General features: G+C 28.0%; 1 protein-coding gene across 1 annotated transcript; it reads left to right on the top strand.

Moving 5' to 3' along the window:
* The first annotated feature begins 6,642 nt into the window (after positions 1 to 6,642).
* On the top strand, positions 6,643 to 7,477 carry LOC142321128 (fork head domain-containing protein FD4-like). Its single transcript, XM_075359120.1, has one exon. The coding sequence runs from the start codon at positions 6,791 to 6,793 to the stop codon at positions 7,475 to 7,477; it is 687 nt and encodes a 228-aa protein (XP_075215235.1). The 5' UTR covers positions 6,643 to 6,790.
* Positions 7,478 to 20,269: the final 12,792 nt, after the last annotated feature.

The following is a 20,269-nucleotide window of genomic DNA, read 5'->3' as shown; positions in this document are numbered from 1 at the left end:
TTCGGAAAGTCGCTGTGCAGTATGGTTACAATTATGTGGTACATTCCGTTCTTTCGTTGTTAGGTTGGTTGCCCTGTAGGTTCTTTGGGCGTTGTTTAGTAATAAACCAAGACGTCAGTTGTTAAGTTGTGATTGAACTGCCTCGTTTAGTTTCCTTCATAGGAATCAATAGTTGCAAGAAACGTAATGGTTATTTTGGAAGAGGAACGCATGTTTCTCTTTGAACACATATTTTGTGAAGGTGACGGCACGTATACTAATTTAGGGAAGCACAAGTTTCTAAAACGTTTCCAAATAATTATTATTCCTTACCGCAATGCAGTTCGAACTCTTATCGAAAAATTTCAGGCAACAGACTCTGCTAAAGACGGTGATAGAAGTGAAAGACTACCTAAACTAAACGAACGAAAGCTGCTTCATATTTCAAATGCTATGGCCAAAAGTCCATCAAAGTGAATATGTAATTAGTACAGCAACGAGATATCGGACTTGCCCATCGGAACAGTGTAGTCATTATCGTCATCGCAAATCAGCTGATTTCAAAGTCGAGAGTTCTAAGGTTCAAATCCAGGACAATTACTTTTATACGGATTTGAATACTAGATCTTGGATACCGGTGTTGTTTGGTGGTTAGGTTTCAATTAATCATACATCTCAGGAATGGTCGACCTGACACTGTACAAGACTACACTTCATTTACACTAATACATATCATCCTCTGAAATAATACCTGAACAATAATTCCCTGAGGCTAAACAGAAAAAAAATGAAGGAGCGTAGTGTATCATAGCATTTATTTAACGAAATAATAAACTAAATTAGAATAATTTAATTAATTTTCTCGTAGACTTTTTAAAGTATAGAGACGCCACTAGTTAGTTTTAAATATAGACTTAGAATCACACACACCGTTTCATTTAAGAATTGTTTTTAATTGTAAATAAATAATTTTTACAATGTTTAATTTATGGTAGAAAGTAATAATAGAAAAAAATTGATTTAAATTTGAATACCTCTAAATAAAAAAAGAAATATATTCATATATATAAATTTTAAATTTATTTTACCTCGTTTAATAAATTATTCCTGGATGAATTTTTAACAATTTAATTCAATTACAGGCTATATAATTATGTAACTTGATTCATAATTGTGTTAATATATTTCAATATGTTATTAAGATAAATGTTTATGCATTAAAGACATTATAAAACAATTCGTAAACGCGTTTAAGATATATATATATAAAACATCGGAAAGTATACAACAGGTTAGTGGAAGGTAAGGGCCAGCAACAATACAAAGTCAAGAGCTTTCAAGGTCATACATTGAATTCCAGTCTTACTTGGCTCATAGCGATTATAAAGTGATATGAAATTTTTATGACAATAAAATATTTATACCGCAGTCATATTGACGAACTACATCTTACCGTAGTTCAGCGTTTCGAACGACACTTTTTGCCTAATATCGGTATCCCAGTAGTTCAAATTATTGTTTAACATACTATACGGCGTATGAATACTAAACTAAAACCATTGATTAAAGCATTGGTGAATTATATTTAAATTACCTGTAAATATTTTAATAATAAATAAGTAGTAGTTTTATAATAAATAAATAAAGCAGTATTACCTAATTAGCAATAATGAAATTATCACCGTCCTATTATAACTTTTTGTAGTACTACGTATCAAACTATTCATACAAGAAAAATAAATTAGATATAAGTAGACTAATTCTGTTTTACTTACATCTTCTTACATCGTTTTAATTTTTTTGCTTTATTAAAAAATAAATAAAAAATTAGAGAATAAGTCGTGTTTGATCAAAAATCAATAAAATTGTTTAACCAGATTTAAAAAAAAAGTCTATGCCTATAATAAAACGCTTATTTTAATATATGGATCACAGCAAAATATTAATGTTTTAATATTGTTATTAAATCATAAAAAAAAGTTTATTTGGTTTTTAGTTCAGTATAGCATAATCTATTAAAAAAAAAAAAAATTATAGAAAATGCAAAATATTCTCGAAAAAAAGTTTAAATTAATAATTTGTTGATCTATTCTGGGATCTACGATTAAGTATAAAATTCAGTGAAAGATCATGTAACTAAACATAATTTGCAGGTTTAATTATTGGATACATCCTCAAATTATAAAACTCAGGTGGGCGGGTGGATCAGGTTATTCCTCTGTGCAGTTTAAACCAGTTTTCTCGTGGCTCTTTATTAGAAAAATTATGTTTTGTATCATATTAATCAACTCCAAATACTGCGTAAAAAAGATATTAATTTATCACTTATATGCTGATTCAAGCGTAAAAACGTTCTGATCAGCCGAAGAATTTTCATTTAAAAATTTCCTTACTAGCAGTAAACTCGTAGGAAGTAGTTTCTAGAAAGGTAGTTGAAACTATTCTCTGTATAGGAAATTTTTTTTGTCTCTTCCAGCGGTTTATTCGTGGATAGATAATCTTTTCTCACAGTTCATCGCTTTTCCTTATCCTTGATTTTTTCTTCTTTTTCTAATTTTGGGTTTTTTTAATGTATAACATAACCTAGCCTGATGCCAGGACTTGTAAATCCAATTCATTGTAGGGGTATAACGATGGATGCTATTGAAAAATATACCTGGTGTTAGTTGTTAAACGCAACTCAAAAAAGTAACCCAATTTAAAGAAAAATAATGTGCTATATTCATTGGGATTAGTAATAAATATTATAATTATTTGTGAAAAACAATATTGAGATCAAATTATTTGTAATAATTATTGAATGTGTCAATCATTTTCATCAATGCAAGCCTTTACCCTCTTTTTCATATCCCGTGAAACCTTTCGAAGTGTAACTCTTCCAATTTCTCATAATTCTTGCTTTATGTTGGCTTTCACTTCTTCAATGGTGTGTGGATTATTTTTGAATACACAAACTTTTAGATATCCCTAGAAAAAAATCTGCAGGAGAAAGATCAGCAAGTTCATAAGCCAGTCATAGCTGGCCATAAGACAGTCGATATTAGACCAAAGAAATTTCTCAAAAGGTCCATTACTGCTCTTGCCTTGTGACAAGTAGCCCCGTCCTGTTGAAACTACGAATCTTTCTCATTTAATTCTAAATTTTCATTAAATTACGTAACATTTTCTTGGTAGAGGTATGCATTAAAAGTGTTTTCAAAGCGGCCAATTATTCTTCCCCTGGAGATTACACATCACACATCAATTTTCTGTGGGTGTAGAGATCGGGAATGGTTGCTATGAGGATTTTTGAAGCTCCAGTAGTGTTCATTCTAACTATTACCGTAACCACTCAAATGAAACAAAGTTCATCTGTAAAAACTACATTATCCAATACTTTAATGATCTCCCAAACAAACTGATTAAACCATTGACAGTAGTGGAGCCTAGCACCATAATCAGCTGGGTGTAATTCATGTGTTACATGAATTCGGTATAGCTTTAAGAAAACGGGTAGCTTTAAAGGCAATATACAGAGATATTCCTTTTTTGGGGGGCAACTTCTCGTAAAGATTTGTTAGCTGAGTTTTAAAAAGGTTACGCTAACATAATACAATGATTAGTAATTAAGTACTGAACGTTTCCAGCTATGTCTCTGATTGTAAACAGAACCATTCCCTCTAAATTTCTTTATCAAACGATGAATTGAAGATTTTTTTGGCACATTATTACCCGGGAATTACAATTGAAATGTTTCTTGGCACAAAACGAAAAATTTAGTTGTTGAATAATTTTCCACAATAAAAATCCTTTCTTCCATGTTCAGAATCATTTGTTCTTAATAAAAGGACAAAAATAATTAACTATTCGCAAAAAGAAATAGAAAATTATACCAGCTGATTACAACAATAGGCAGTGCAGCCAACCTCTTTATCCGAAATTATTATATTAACTTTTGTAAAAAGTATTTTGCTTGGTTGCGTTTTAGAACAAACACGTAGTATTACCGATAAAACAAATGTTTTTACCTGATGTACTGAAGTGCCTGCCTGATAAAGCCAGTATAACATTTGGACTTTAAAAATCATAATAATAAAATGTTGCACTTAAATAACATTTCATGGTCAATAACTATTATACAATTTAACGATGGATCTTCTTGAAAATGTTGTTGACAAACGTAATAATAAGTTCTAAGATAAACTTTTCAAAAGAAAGAGGATATCAAAGATTGTCATTTCTATTACATAAATTTCAAACAATGTCAGGGAGGAAACAATTTAAAATAACATCATATTTCTGTATTATTCGGTCTTCGTGGCGGAGTCGTAGCTTCTCAGCTTTCATCAGGAAGTCTCGGGTTCGAATCCCGATAAGGGATAACGTTTTACTACGCTGCAAAATTTTTATTTTATATTCCCACGGAACAAGGTTTGAGCTTTGTGTTGAATTAATCATAAAAAAAAAATTAAACTAATTACGTTTCTTAGGCCTTAAAAACACTAAAAAAGAAAGTTTTGTTGAATTTTGAAATTAGACAAACTATATTATGTAAACTGTTGGTCACATTTAAATGAATCCAGTTTTGTTTAATTTCAAGGGAGATGTTGAAGGTAAAAACTTCAAAATGAGAAAAAGGTTTGAATATATGTAAAAAATTAGTACGTAATGCTCCAATTAATTAACGATTAGGATTAAGAACTCGGATTTAAAAAAAAGAAAAATTTGGGAAATGAGTTTGATGAAGGTGTCATAATAAGATAAAAGAAAATGATTCATTAATTGAATATATGAACTGAAAACGGAATATGCTAAAATAATAATAACAATAAAACAAAAAATAATTTTTCTGAAAACATAAATTACTCAAGTGCTGTGTGATAATGTTGATCAAACAACAGCCAAAAGAGACCTGCTAGAAACTACATAGAAGGAAGGTAACGTAAATAATATTACCAGCTAGAACGCAGACTTATGGTTGCACATTCTTACAAGTAAGAATAAAGTGATGGAGATTATTAAAATTACCGAAACAGTAAAGATAGATGCGTACACACTTGTGTACGCATATAGTAACTGTGTACAAATATAAGTATATTTGTAAATATGTATAACAGAGAGTAGTGCAGACAATACGACAACAATTTTATTGCTATAATTGCACTTCTTAATTAACGTATTACGGAAATCTTCTTTTTAACAAAATTAAGATTTTTTTGGAAGTCAAATGAAGTGATATATCAAATAATAAATTATTTTTATGAAATAACAAATGAGTATTACAATTTATCTATTGTTTAGAATACCGCCGTAGTTAAACAAGCTTTTATTAAATAAAAACGCAGACTTTTTAAGTACTGAACGTAAGTTATGTCAGAATAATTGTGGTTGTGTAGCCAAACTAAAACGAGTTAACCGAAAAAGATGTAGTCATTCTTAAGAACAACAAACATCCCATAGCAGTCACACTACCTGAGTCTACCTGAGAAAGTTAGAAGTGAAGTTGTCTTCTTTTCAGTACTGAAGAAAACTGTTAATAATTAATGTTACTTGTTAGAATCGTACATATATATATCTTTATTGAAGTAATGTAAATTCTACAACTCTTATTAAAAGAATTAAACTTAAACAAATTTAAATAAAATGGTTTATTGGGCCTACTCCACAGTCGAGAACAGAACACAAGCGATACATAAAGCACATAGAAAATATTAAAAAATAATTATTGGAATTATTTTTATATTTAAAGGTGAAAATGTATTTTGAAACGGTAAACTATATTTGCTTTTTTAAATCTCAGTAAAAAGATTCTTTTTTTTTCCTATTATAAGTTGTTAAATAAAATTTAAAAAAAGGATGAATATCTTGGAGATGAAAGAGAATGCCGTAAAGAAAGTGAAGAAGTGGTGAGGGAAACGAAGCCGCTGCAAACAAAGCGCGATAAAAATTGTATATAAAACCTGAGCCGCTAAGCAAAACAAAAAGACAAAGGTAGAAAATGAGAGAGATAAGGAAAGAGAACTTTATGAGGTCGGTAAACGTACAATGTAGAATACCGAACACGGATGGAGGGGTAAAGATAAAATGGCGATGGCAGCCATGGTATGATAATCGACCAATAGGAAAGCGGTATGGGCTGTGCTTCGACCACCTATCACGAAGGAGAAAACAAACACTGTAAACCCACCTGTCAGTATTACCCTGGGTAGACTGAGCCGCCTCAGTGTCATGGTTGCTTGCTTACACCGGTCCAACCCGGTCTGACTACATCGCGTACCGCACGCACCGTGTGTCTCCATCTACCGTAACTTCGACACTATTAAAAAACAAATATTTGTTTTTAAAAAAACTTAGCTAATTATTTAATTTTTATATTTTTTTTATTAAGTAAATATTTTTATCTTATTTTTTCTTAAAAAGGACATTTTCACATTACTTCTATTTTGAAAGTAAATCAAAATGTTTGTTGTCATAAGTTGTCAATAACAGTGAATTGTATTCATTCGTCGACATAATTTAATTAAAGATAAAACATTTGCTGATATTCGTGTAACACCATTCCACCTACGCAACAAACAATTTTTTTTTTGATTATGTAGAAAAATGTACAATTTTTCTTTAAGCGATGAGTGTATGACCTTAAATTTATTAATAATAATTTAGTGAAATGTGTAGAAGATGATTATCAGCAATAGGTCTATTTATTTTGTTAGTACTTAAAAAAAGCATATTTGCATTGAAAAACTGACTAAATATTACAAAAAAAAAGTGATAAATTTATAATCAAGATTTTGCAATGTGATAGAATGTTTGACAGTGCCAATAACCATTTATGATAGTAGACACTAAAGTCGAAGACGTTTGTGAGGAAATGCCGCGCCCCTGTCGCGAGTCCTACGGGGACCAAAAGCCGCCTTATTCGTATATATCCTTAACAGCGATGGCGATTTGGAGTTCTCCAGAAAAAATGTTGCCGCTATCGGATATATATCGATTCATCAGCGACAGGTTTCCGTACTATAGGCGCAACACACAAAGGTGGCAGAATTCTCTTAGGCATAATTTGTCGTTCAACGATTGTTTCGTGAAGATACCGAGGAGGCCAGATCGACCGGGTAAAGGAGCCTATTGGGCTCTTCATCCTGCCGCACTCGACATGTTTGAAAACGGATCGTTCCTTCGTCGTAGAAAGAGATTTAAACTTCCAAAACAGGAAAAATCTCAATCAGATAGAACTACATCTTCTTCGGAAGTGACTAAAACGTCAACACCTCCGAAATCGTTCAGCATAGACAGCATAATATCAACTTCGACCTCTGCGCCTGCCCCAGCACCGCCACCGGCGGCGATGCCTCCCGCCTACCATCACCCGCCGGTATGTCTGCCGCCCCCGCTCTTCGCTCCCGGTTACGCTGCCCTTTATGCTGCCGCACTCCAGGGATTGCTCGGCCCTCCGATGCCCTTCCTACCGCCCTTCGACCTTGAAACCTCAAGAGAACAATTCCAGTCGAGTAAGTAAAAAACTCATATCTTTCTTAATTTATGTTTGTATTTAACAATCGCTAAGTTTGCTACCAATAGCTTACATATTAATCTTGATTTAGTTACTAAAAAAATGCACTTAATCTCTAGGGAAAGCGAAGAAGACAAACTAATCCATTCTGTTTTGAAATAACATTACAAAACACTAGTGATATATTACTTCTTTCTTTTTATTATTCTAAAAAACTATATTAGTTCCAGCGATGTCACAGTTCCTATAAGTGATTCTTAATTTTTAAAGCTCTGTTTCTTCTCGTCGTAATTGAAAAATAGACTTTATTTTATTGTTACTGCTCGCAGTTTCTTATTAAATCCACAAAAAAATATGATTACTGCTTTTATTTTCTAGAATATAATAATAACTCCTGACTAAAGTAACTATAAAATCGGATAATTGGATGTCAGTAAACTTCTAAACTAATTAAGGACAAGAAAATGTGGTTTAATTAATAAGAAATATGTACAGAAAAATGCTTAAATGTTTTAGAAGTAATGATAAAGTTAAACTATATTAAAAAATATGTTTTTTTCTAACTCCTGATAAAGAGATTAATTAAAAAAATTTAGTTGCATGCATTAGTGTGATTTATAAAATGAAATGATCGTACTCAAGAAGTTTTAGTGTAAGATCCAATGCGAAACTAAAAAAAAAAAAAAAACAACATGTATTTAAATGTTAAATATGTACGAAAAACTTACGAATTTCCATAAAACAATCATATGTTATCAAAAGAAATTACAAAAATCTCTTTAGAGTATGCTACTTCAATACTAATTATCATATTACACTCATTGTCACGATAGGAATATATATACGTATAAAAACTTGATATTACAAACGTAGTATATAAAAATATTTGAAAAATTCTTATTTATAAACTTGTAAATTTAGTGCATTTTTAGAAATAATAATAGATACCTATTACATAACATAAATATTACTATTATCATAAATTAGCTAAACTAGACAGTAATGTATAAGAAAAATATTGAGATCAGATTTTAGAGTTTTTCCTCACTGATTTACTTTTTAAAGAAAGAATAATTATTTACTCGCACCAAAGCACTCCTAGCAGAACAATCCTAGAATTTAAAAAATCTTTAATTAAATTCTAACGGATCATTTTAATAAAAGAACTAATAGACCTAAATGTATTAAATAAATAAATATGTGGATCTAACTCACCTCACCTTCAGGAGGGAAAGACTGATCAAAATTTAAAATTATTCAGTAACTAACTAAATTTTTGTAATAAGACTAAATAGAAATTAATTTCGTTCAAAAAAAGCGGATTTTTCTATAAGATAAATAATCAGTTAATAATAATGACATTAAAGATAAGCAAATCAAAGAAAATTATTAGTATAGAGTTATAATTGAATTAAGTTTAATAACAAATTTTGTTTTTATCTCAAATATTTATGTTGAAATTTTAATTTTTATAAGAAAAAAAAAGTGAATATAAGTTATTTTATTCTAATATATAATGAAAAAAGTAATAAAAATAACAATAAAATTTCAACGGTTTACTTAGCTTTTTTCTTTCCAAAAAATTAAATTAAAAAATATATAAACTTTCGTTGTTTCAAGAATTTTGATTTTTAAAAGAAATTTATATTATGAGGATTTATTTAAGATATCAACCTATCTTATATTAGATTTATACTGGAGTATTAAACATTTTTTTCGTAAAATATTACATTGTTATTTTCGAACAACCTAACAGAATATCATTTAGCTACTTTTTTAACTGATTACAATGATTTAATTTAATCATAATATAAATCTATACTGAATTATTATTCTTATAAATAGAAAAAAATAAGAGAAAAGTTTTTTTTTTGATCTTCCACTACATATATATATATATATATATATATTCAAAAGAAACTTCAAAAAGCCATCTAATGGATTTTAATTAAAGATTTAAAAAAGCCCATTACTGCTAGTAAAAGTATTTAAATCCATTTCAAAATAATTATACAATAAAAAAAATTTTCATTTAATCTTTTAATTATATCCTACATTAATATTCATCTGAAATACTGATAAACTCTAATGCTGATCTTAAATCCAGTAAAAAGATAATAATTCTAAGAACAATTAATCAGTTCTTACACTTATTAGTTTTTATAATAATTCAGATAGATATAAATGATAAATAAATTTCTATATTTATTAATTTACTTGTACTTAACCATTGTAAAAGTTTTAAATCTGTTAATTATAAATTGTAATTTTTTTTAGTTTATAAAGGGAAACATGACTTTATTATTGGACACACTATTTATTTAGATAGTTAATATTTGGTTAGTGGAAAATCGTAAATGGATTAAAGAAGATATCTTTGTGGAATGGGATAAAGTGCAGTTTGAGTCTGCTTAAATGTTTATCAAATATCTGGAGTCTGATTATTATTCGTAATGAACGATTAAAAGGACGACAGTTAATTTTTCATAAATACCTTATTGGAAAGAAAAATTCTCTTTTATACAGAAATATATTGTAGTTATTATATATATTATTAACGACTAATTTCCTTTCACGCTTATATCTAATGGTTATTATCAGAATTTGCATTGCTTTCCTTTTTTATACACCGATTCCTATATCATCTTAATTCAGAACAGCGTTACAAAAAATACAATTATTTATAATATAAAAAAATAGAAGTGGTTTACGTTCATATAAATTATCTATACCATAAATACATAAAATAATAGTAAATTAAATTAAATACTAAACAAATAAATTAACTACAAAATAAATAAAGACTCAAAATAAGGCGATAATAAAAAATGATTTGAATACATCTATATATGCGTTAAACAAATAAAAAGATTAGCATAAAATACATTTTTGTTAAATTGTGGCATTAGTTAAAAACTTATTTAGTAATATTCTTTTCATTAGTTAAAGATCTTCTCATTTTATTTTAAATAATTTGGATGGAAGATTTTTTAGATAATTCATGGTAATAAATTATTTAAGATAATTTATTAAAAATTGCAATGGAAGAATAGGCAGTTCCTTTTTAGCCAAAATATTGTATAGAGTTATACGAAAACAGTTTGGTTAACTGATTTTATAGAGGTGGAAATTATTATTATTTATTATATTTTCAGAATAAATGACTTATTCTTTTTTTAGTAAAGATTTGACATTGATAAACATAAATGTATGAATAAGTTAAAAGTTTTAATTCACTAAATAAATAAATAAACTTAAAATAACAAGTAACTAACGACAAGAGAATAACCAAGTAAAAACAACTAAAAAACAAAAAAAAAAATACAAGTTCTCAGTAACGTATTTTATAGTTAGATTAGATCTAAGATTAAAAATATTATTGTGTGCAATATGCAGTGCTGAAAAGGATTTGCTCTTAAAAGGGTTCACTTGTAATAGATACTAAAGCGAGTAACATAGATTATTTCTAATGCATAAGGTTTTTTTTGTTTAACCTCCTGGACCATCGTTAGGTATTGCTTCAGAGGATAAGATGAATGATTTGTAGCGTGTGTAAAAATGGCATGCCTGACCGGCATTCGAACCCGGGACCTCCGGATGAAAGGCCGAGATGCTACCACTCGCGCCACGGAGGCCGGCTCTCATTCATAAGTTAGATAACTATCTCCACCATCTATTATATCAATTTGACAACTACGATATTTTAAATAGTCCTAATTTGAATGTATTTTTAGGATTTCCGATTTTGTAAGTAAACGGAAGTATTTAAGAAACGGTTTATGATCAATCATTTAAAAAGAAAGTGAAGAAAAAATAATTTATTAGTTAACTATAAAATATATAAATTAATAATGCCCGCATATTGTTAACTGACCGGGTTAGTTCAGTCACTGTTCTTTAATTTATAACCCAGTATCAGAAAAACAATCAGTCAAAGGCTGGATAAAATCAACTGCCACAGTTTAGTTAACTTTCAGAGACACTTATGACAATGTATGATATTGAAGTAAATAATGTATATAAATAATGTTTATATATTTATTATTTATATTGTAACGTAATATGTTCAAAAAATATTAAAAAAAATAATTTGGGTAATTTTAAGAAGAAAATATGTAATTGAAATAACATTTGCCGAATTAGCAACGCTCATTTAAATTTATATTTAAATAAAGAATATTTAAGTCATTTAAACGAAAGTTATTACTCTTAACAACAGAGTGAAATGGTGTTTAGAGAGAAGCAATTAACGATGTTGCTAGCTAGCGTCGTCGTTTGCAAGCTACGCTTCATAACAGTGGTTATAGTGCACAAATAACACGTTGAGTTATGAATAGCTACTAAAAGTATTCTTTTGTTTGCCGCCGTTTATATTATATGAAAAAAAAGCATATAATTAGAAAATGTTTAATGTTGCTGGCAGAATATTTTTCTTAAAATCATACTTTTAATATCGATTAAATTGAAATAAAAGTTCTTCATTAATTTTTCTCCCAAAAAATAGCTTGTTACAAATCTTTGAAGTTTTTAATAAATTTTAGTAAATAAATTTTACATAGATAAAATCTTTCATGGTACCATCAGTTCTGAATCATTCATAGTTCACAGTGTTTTTAATAATATATTGTTTTTAACAATATATTACAATTCGTAAAAAATAAGATTGAGTTATATTGTAAAATATCGGTCTTTAAGTAAAACATTAGAGATCTTAAGAAATCAAAGCGTGATTTAAATTAGTAAAACTAACTTTTGTTTTCAACACCCTTTATTATTCCATTAAAACGTTTGAGTTTCCAGATTTTTTAACATTTGCATTTTGCTAGTAGGGTTTCAAAATCTTTTTGTTTTCAACACCCTTTATTATTCCATTAAAACGTTTGAGTTTCCAGATTTTTTAACATTTGCATTTTGCTAGTAGGGTTTCAAAATCTTTTTACATGGAAATATAATATAGATAATATATAATAGATAAAATCAAATTTTTAGTAAAATAATTTTGCTTTTATTAATTTTTGTTTTTTTCAAAAAAAAAAAAACTAATATATTTAATTACTAAAAACTAAACGTTTAATTTTCTTATATAAAAAAACAATACAGAAGCTAGAGAATGCAAATTTTTAAATTGAATACCAATTTTCTAAAAAAGTATTGTTTTTAAACTCAAATACTTCAAATACTAGTTTGAACTTTAAAATACTTCGAATAGTATTTTGAAATTCGAAAACACTGCTTATTAAAGTATGAAGTATATTTTTAATTTACATTTTGCTGAATATTTTTAAGTTTATACAGTCTTATTTGATTTGGTTGGTTATGTAAATTATTGGAAATAGTTGATTTATTCAAATCATATTCTAATGAAACTTTAAAATAAGTAAAAGTTAATAAATTGAGACTAAAGAATTATCATATATCTAAATTATATATTTAGTTTTTGAAGTTCAATATTTACGACGAATTCTAAGCAGTGAAAAAAAATTCGAACATGTATTTCTTTTATATATATATATATATATATATATATATGTATATAAATTCTTTAGTGTCTTCATGGTAATTAAAGAAAAGTCACGATCGACAGTTTTACCGTGATCAACAGGTTATCAAATCTAGATTTCCTCACAATTCTAAAATATAAAACAATCTTTTATTACAAAATAGAAAAAATAATTCAGATGAGCATTATTTTATAAAAAAAAGTATTGGTTTTTACGCTTTAGGTGTTCTGTTTATTATTTAAGCCAAAGATGTTATTAGTTCAGAAAATTCTTTTCCTTAGCCAAGTTGATTAGATATAAGTTATTTTTCAGTTCTTTAAGACTAAAACAAAAACGATTCAGTGCAGATTAATATAATAATTCATAAATTGAAGACCAGATAATCGGAGTTTTCATCTATTTTATTTATTTTACATATTTATTATTTTTATAATAAAGAGGAATTTTATTCCGAAAATGAAGATCCGAAAAAACTGTTTGTTGAAGTATGAAGTATATTTTTAACTTACAATTTGCTGAATATTTATAAAGTTTAGACAGTCGTACTTTATTTGGTTGCTTATCTAAATTACTGGAAAAATATAGTTGATTTATTCAGATTGTATTCTACTGAAACTATAAAATAAATAAAGATTAATAATAATTATCTTAGACTAAAGAATTATCGTAAGTCTAAATCTCATTGTGGGAAAACTGTTGATTGATATTTAATTTGTTACCCGATTGACCAGTGAGCCATAAAGCCGGTATCGGTGATGATAAGTGTTTCTTGTCACGATTGATTCACCATTAAACCGGGCTATCGTTTGCTGTAGTAAATCTTGTATTGTACTTTTGTATTATCTATTTATTTCTGTATCGGTGTATAGCAGTATTATTAGTATTATTGTATTATTGAAGTACATAGTTGGTAAAAGTAAAGTGTATTTTAACAGCGGATGATTAAATCTGATACGAACCATGACTGGTCTTAACAACAACTCAACTCAACTGTATCCGAACACAAAACTGCGTCACTGATTTGCAATGTTCACTTAATAATGTAACTTATCGATGCTATTTCATCTTGCATATAATAATAATTAAGCGGGTTCTTTTTTACTAGATAATGCGTTTAAAATTTAAAAAAAAATTATTATTATTATTATTATTACAAATAGTTTTTGTACCTATTACTGATAAAACAAGGGGATTAATTTTTGTAGAATGTAATCAGTCCCTTTCTTTTTTTATATAAAACGTGTGCGGATGAAGAAGAAATTCGTAATTGTTCAATACATCAATGTTTGTGAATTATTTTAGGTAGTTTTACATTATTTTATGTTGATTTACGCAAACTTTTACTATCCTGATATTACTACTATAAAAATACTTTAAGTACTATAAAATATTTTGGGTGTACAAAGTATTTAAAAAAATTTTGGTAAAAATACTTTAAAAGTATTTTTTAAAGTATAAATATTATTGATTTTTAAAAAGTAAAAAGTAATTTTCAATATTAAAATTTTATTTTTAATAAATTATTAAAATTTTAATCTAATATATTAGTTTTACGGATTAATTTATTTTTGCGGATTTTTTTGAGATTTTTTTTTAAACAGGAATGCTCTTTTAATTTAATCACAACTTATCCATGCTTTTTTTTTTATAAAATTCTTGATTAAAATGAACACTGAACCTGTATTAACCACTCCTTAATATAAAGCAGGTTTCAAATTTTATAACTATGGATGTAAAAATATGTTTAAAACAATTAGGGGTAATTTGTTCCGTTTCATTGAATCTTTTTTATTATTTTTTTAGAAAATCGGTGTCACTATAAAATCAAATATAGTGAGGATTTACCTTAGAATTATAGTATTATAAGTCTATTTTTCATGAAACGTTATAAATTTTAAAGATTTATTTTTTATCTTAGATCGCTTAGGTATTAAACTATATTTATTTTTAAGCGGTATGTTTTCCTAGAAATAGAAATTTGGCATAGTGGATCTATTTTGTTTTATTGACATAAAGATTTTTATAATCATATCAACTTTGAAATAGATAGCATATGAAAGATCCCTAATTTTATTTATCGCTAGGAGTTAAACGATTACACTTTCGTAATATACTTTAGTTATAACTAATCTACAACATTATATACTTTTCAAACCAAATATAATTATTTTAAAAATAAATAGTGCACCTCTGTTATTCTAGTTATCCAAGTTTTATTTAGATACACAGGGAAAAGATTGCAGTATTTTATTTATTTTTTGTTGAAAATAATAGAAATTTAAACATTTTTCCATCTAATACATTATATAATCGATGGTTTAAGCAGTTAATTGATAAAATTCCATATTACCAATTTTTTTTTGTAACAACACAGTAACTTTACAATCTGTTCAGTAAGATAATCGAACAATAAGTAAATAAAATCTATTTGAACTAACATTAAGCAGTCACAGCCCCAGCGGCTGGTCACTTAACAATAACAAAAATGAAATAGAAGACCACTCAGTACAGCCAGACCATAAAGTCACCTAATCGAAACGATAAGGCAAATCAAGAATATTGTTCCTCAGCAATTTTGAAAAATCACTGATCGTGTTGTCCAATAAATTGACCGCCAAATAATTCGGGTGCCGATCCAATCGATTTTGATATCGTAGGCTGATTAGAGAGATTTCCTGCCGAACGGTTCCCAACTTAAGATCATTATACATGAGGCTATTGCTTATGTACAAGGGTATGTTTAACATTTTTCGCAGTGTTTTTGTCTGGAAGCGTGCAAGTATGTCAATATTAGAATTGGATGTTGTACCCCACAATTCAAGCCTGTAAGTCCAAACAGGCATCAAAACTGATTTATAAATCAATAACTTACTTTCTATTGAAAGCGGAGATCTATGTCCTACCAGCCAGTACATGTTTTTAAACTTGAGATCCAACTGTTTCCGCTTAGAAGTGATATATTTTGCCCAAGTAAGTCGTCGATCAAGATGAAAATCCAAATATGTTTAGTCTTGAGATCTCGGAATCGGAATATTGAAGATAGAAATAGGAAGACAGTGTTCCTTACGAAGGGTGAACGTGACGTCATTTGATTTTATTTCGTTTATTTTTATCTTCTAACATGTAAGCCACGGTTCGAGGAAAGTTATATAATCTTGAATAAAACGAGACGCAGTAGCCGGATCTTCGTGGATAACAAGAATTGCAGTATCATCAGCAAACTGCAATTATGGTATCTGCCGTAACTGGCAAGTCAGCAGTAAACAGAACATAAAAGATAGGTCCGAGAATGCTTCCTGAGGTACCCCTGATTGTATAAGGTACAAATCCGTAAAAACCTCTTCATGTTTAACCTGAAAACACCTGTATTTTAGATACGAATTCAGCACTACGTAGAAAACATGCGGCAAAACCTTTTTCAGTTTATAGAGCAACCCTACGTGCCAAACCTTGTCAAAAGCCTGACTGACATCAAGGAAAACCGGCGAACACTAATGGTTCTCGTACAGAGCATGATTTATAACGTTAATAATCCTGTTTTCAAAAAACAAAAACAGAACAAGTATTCCATTTTCGCAAAATAATTATTAAAAAAAACCATACAACAGCTGTGCTCTGGTTGTATAACTTAAATAATCGTACATTTTTCATAATTCCAACTAAAATCGAAATCTTGTTAATTAGGAAAGTGACAGCCCTTTTTATTTCATGTAACAGAGTTTATAGAATAAAAGAAACACGATAATGTTTAAATAAATAGATCATTTAGCAAAAAAGGAATAATTTTTTAAAGCTGATACTGAACAGCGATCATTCAATTGTAGGCTATAAACTAGCATTAATTAAATAATTAATTTATAAAATGTTGATTTAAAAAGTTAATAAATGATTTAATGGGGTAAGGTATTAATTTTTTTGTATAATTTAGCTTTAAACCCCTTAACTTAGAAAAAACAAAAGATAGCTAAATATACAAAGAAGTGAGGGAAAAAGTAATTTAAATTAGAATTACTCAGTAAAAATATCTTCTAATTATTAAAACATAAAAACGTTACTATAACGTAAATTATTCATGTTTAATTAAATGCATGCGTGTAATTTATTCATGTTTAATGTAAATTATTATTTATATATGAACAGCAGAATTGAAAAAAAAAATTAACAGGCTGTTTAAATTTAAAAAAAAATACTACATATTCAAGCGTTTGCAAGAATATTATTATAACCCATAAATTTGTCAAGAAAATGTAAATTAAATTAAATTTATATTAAAAATAAATATAGTACAATATATTAAATTAAATCAGACATGAATTAATTATCTAAGCAAATAAATCACCACGTACATGAGTATCAAGGTAATAGCAATTATTTATTAATAATAAAAAAAAGAAAATACATTAAGAAAACTCTCAATCTGTATGTCGGCCTACTTATTTATTACTTTTCTTATAAAATTGGGTTTGCTAGATTATTATGTATTTAGCAAAGCTACCAGTTGTTTACGGTACACAAAAATTCCAGTAAAAATTATATTGCACGTGTGCAAGAGAGCATTTTTCATTTAAACTTTAAAAATATATACCCTTGCACAGGAACAAAATATTTTCTAACAAATAAATACTTTTATTCATATCGGTGAAGCTCACAGCATTTTTAACATTTCTGAAATAGAATAAAATACTAAATTACAATATCTTAATACAGTCTATCATTTAATTAGATTATTGTAATTACTAAACGGTCAGAATTCGCTTCGCTTGCCTTTCCCGTCTAGCCAGGAAGCGGAGCCCCTTGTACCCCATCTGTTTTCGTTATTCTCATGTTTGTGAGAATAATCTCACAAAATCAATATTCGTGTGATTCATGTTTATGAGAACATCAATCTCACAAATTTAATTTGTGAGATTGACATAATCAGATAAAAAACAATAATATAACAGATAGTCAGAAAAATAACAAAGCCTGAAAAGCTCTCTTTCCTCCAATGTTTCCCTTATTCTTGACGTAAAAGCTCTGATAATTTCTTGTTGTAGACGAATTTACAGCTCGAGTCTGGGCGTAAGCGTCCAGTCTTAGTCAGCAGCTAACCAAGAATCACTCACTTTAGCGGTTTCAGAGAACAGAGGTACGCTCTTTTTTTTGCATATCTTGATTAATAAGAAAGGTTACTTCTTTTGTTTGAAGGCATATTTTTTTAACTTTTGACAATCTAATATCGATAGTCAAAATAATCAAAATCCATAAAAGTTCGCCAAATGTGCTAATTACAATGATAATAATAATAATGACAAGTTAAAAAAATATTTAAAATTTTCAGATTAGGTTAGATGATTAGTATATAGATCTGAATTCAGAGATATTCTTCTGTTACCATGGTAAAAATAATATAATGAAGTAAAAGAATTATCATTTTTTCTTTAATGAATATCTTAAACTCCATTAAGAATATGGTAATAATTCTAATTGGAAATGACCAAGCCTCTATATATAAAAGTTTTATTAAAAATTGTCCAATAGTTTTTCCGTGATGCTCAAACAGAGACGATCCTAGTTACCATTTTATTATATGTATAGATACTTCATTTTAATTTATTTACTTTTTTAAGGATTAATTAATTAATTGTTTTTCATTGTAACAAGCTTTTTACTTCATTTTACGAAGTAAAGGAAGTATTGTGATCGCGAAAAATTTCGGTTTTCAGATTTCAACGGAAATATCCATTTTGACCATCCCTGAATCCATTTTGACTAGTTTCGGCGTACGTATGTATCTCGTATAACTCAAAAATGATTAGTCATAGGATGTTGAAATTTTTGATTTAGGACTATTATAACATCTAGTTGCGCACCTCCCCTTTTGATTGTAATCGACTGGACCAGAAGTGTCCAAAAAATTTCAAAATGCAAAACATTTGGATTTTTTACTTTTTCTTAACGGCAGTAATAAGCCCTCATTGAGAACTTTTCAACGGTATATCATAAGTGGTACTTATTTTCATTGGTTCCAGAGTTATAGCCAAATAAAATTTTAATTAATGAAACATTTGAATCTTACAAGGGGAAGGCACATCGGTTCAAATCCGACTTCATAAACAAATGTTTAAAAAAACTATTTTTTTTTTTTTTTTTTTTTTTTAAATTTAAATATACTGATTTATTAATAATTATTAACCTCTGATTATAAAAAATGTTTTACAATAAATAATAATTCAATAATAACTACAAAAAAAAACGAAAAAAATCAGAAGTTATGAAATAGTGAAATAAGTAAGTAGAAGTGAAATAAAATTTGATGTACTTTTCATTTTAATTCAAAAATTTTTATATAAAGTCGGATTCGAACCGATGTGTCCATGGTTACGGATCCAACATGTTTACACTTACACCACATAACTACGAGAGCGACGTGAAACAAAATTAATAAATAAACTAATATAAAATGCTGAAACGGAACCACAAAAAAAATGTAATGCAATGTGGTTTTCAACACAATGCAATTGCGTAAGAGTCCACTTTATTGTATAATTTAATAGGCGTTCAAGGATGTCATGTGCGTCCACATCATATGTTTTAATTTAACTTTAATAAATTTTAAAAGAAGATTAAAATAAAACTTTATTTCGTGTTTCTAAGCTGAAGTGATCAGAAAATAAGTTTTAAACCAGAATGAAATTTTACCTTGTTTATAATTAGCACTTAAATAAATCGAAATTTTCTTAGTACATGGAAATCACTGATTTTGCTTCTGCCGATTTACAGATGCTGTTGTTTTAGTAAAACATGAAAATGAACGAATTTAAATTTATGTACAAAGTTCAATGGAGATGTTTTAATATTTACGGAAGCAATATTAATTCAATAAAAATATTAATATGTGTTCATGTTTAAGAGTAAAATAACGACCATAATTTTAACAAGAAAAAGTAAAATACTTTGTCGCATAAAATAACATCTAGTGAGTTGTTTAAAATTTATTATTTATTGTGACAAATATAATTAGTCTACATTGCAAAGGTTCATCCCCACTCGCAAACGCACACATACTTATTGACTTCTTTCTCACTCTGACTACAATCGGATATATTTATTTCCTATGTATGGAAACTTATGGGAACTGTATATCATAAAGTTCTCATACAACTTATGGGAACTGAATATCATACAGTTCCCATAAGTTTCCATACATAGGAAAAATAAACATTTTTTTTATGAAAACCATTTTTATTTATTTCCTTATTTCAAGTACAACTTCAGCTGCGCTTATACGTGTTCTTCAGCAGTGAAGGACTTGCAT

This window comes from Lycorma delicatula, chromosome 3, assembly GCF_047948215.1.
Source record: "Lycorma delicatula isolate Av1 chromosome 3, ASM4794821v1, whole genome shotgun sequence".
NCBI classification, from domain to species: domain Eukaryota; kingdom Metazoa; phylum Arthropoda; class Insecta; order Hemiptera; family Fulgoridae; genus Lycorma; species Lycorma delicatula.
The sequence above is the reverse complement of the archived record's forward strand: the minus strand, read 5'-3'. Positions and strand labels throughout refer to the sequence as shown.

Bases quoted from the DNA above. Each gene is read 5' to 3' on its own strand.
- LOC142321128 (XM_075359120.1), top strand. From the start codon at position 6,791: ATGATAGTAGACACTAAAGTCGAAGACGTTTGTGAGGAAATGCCGCGC.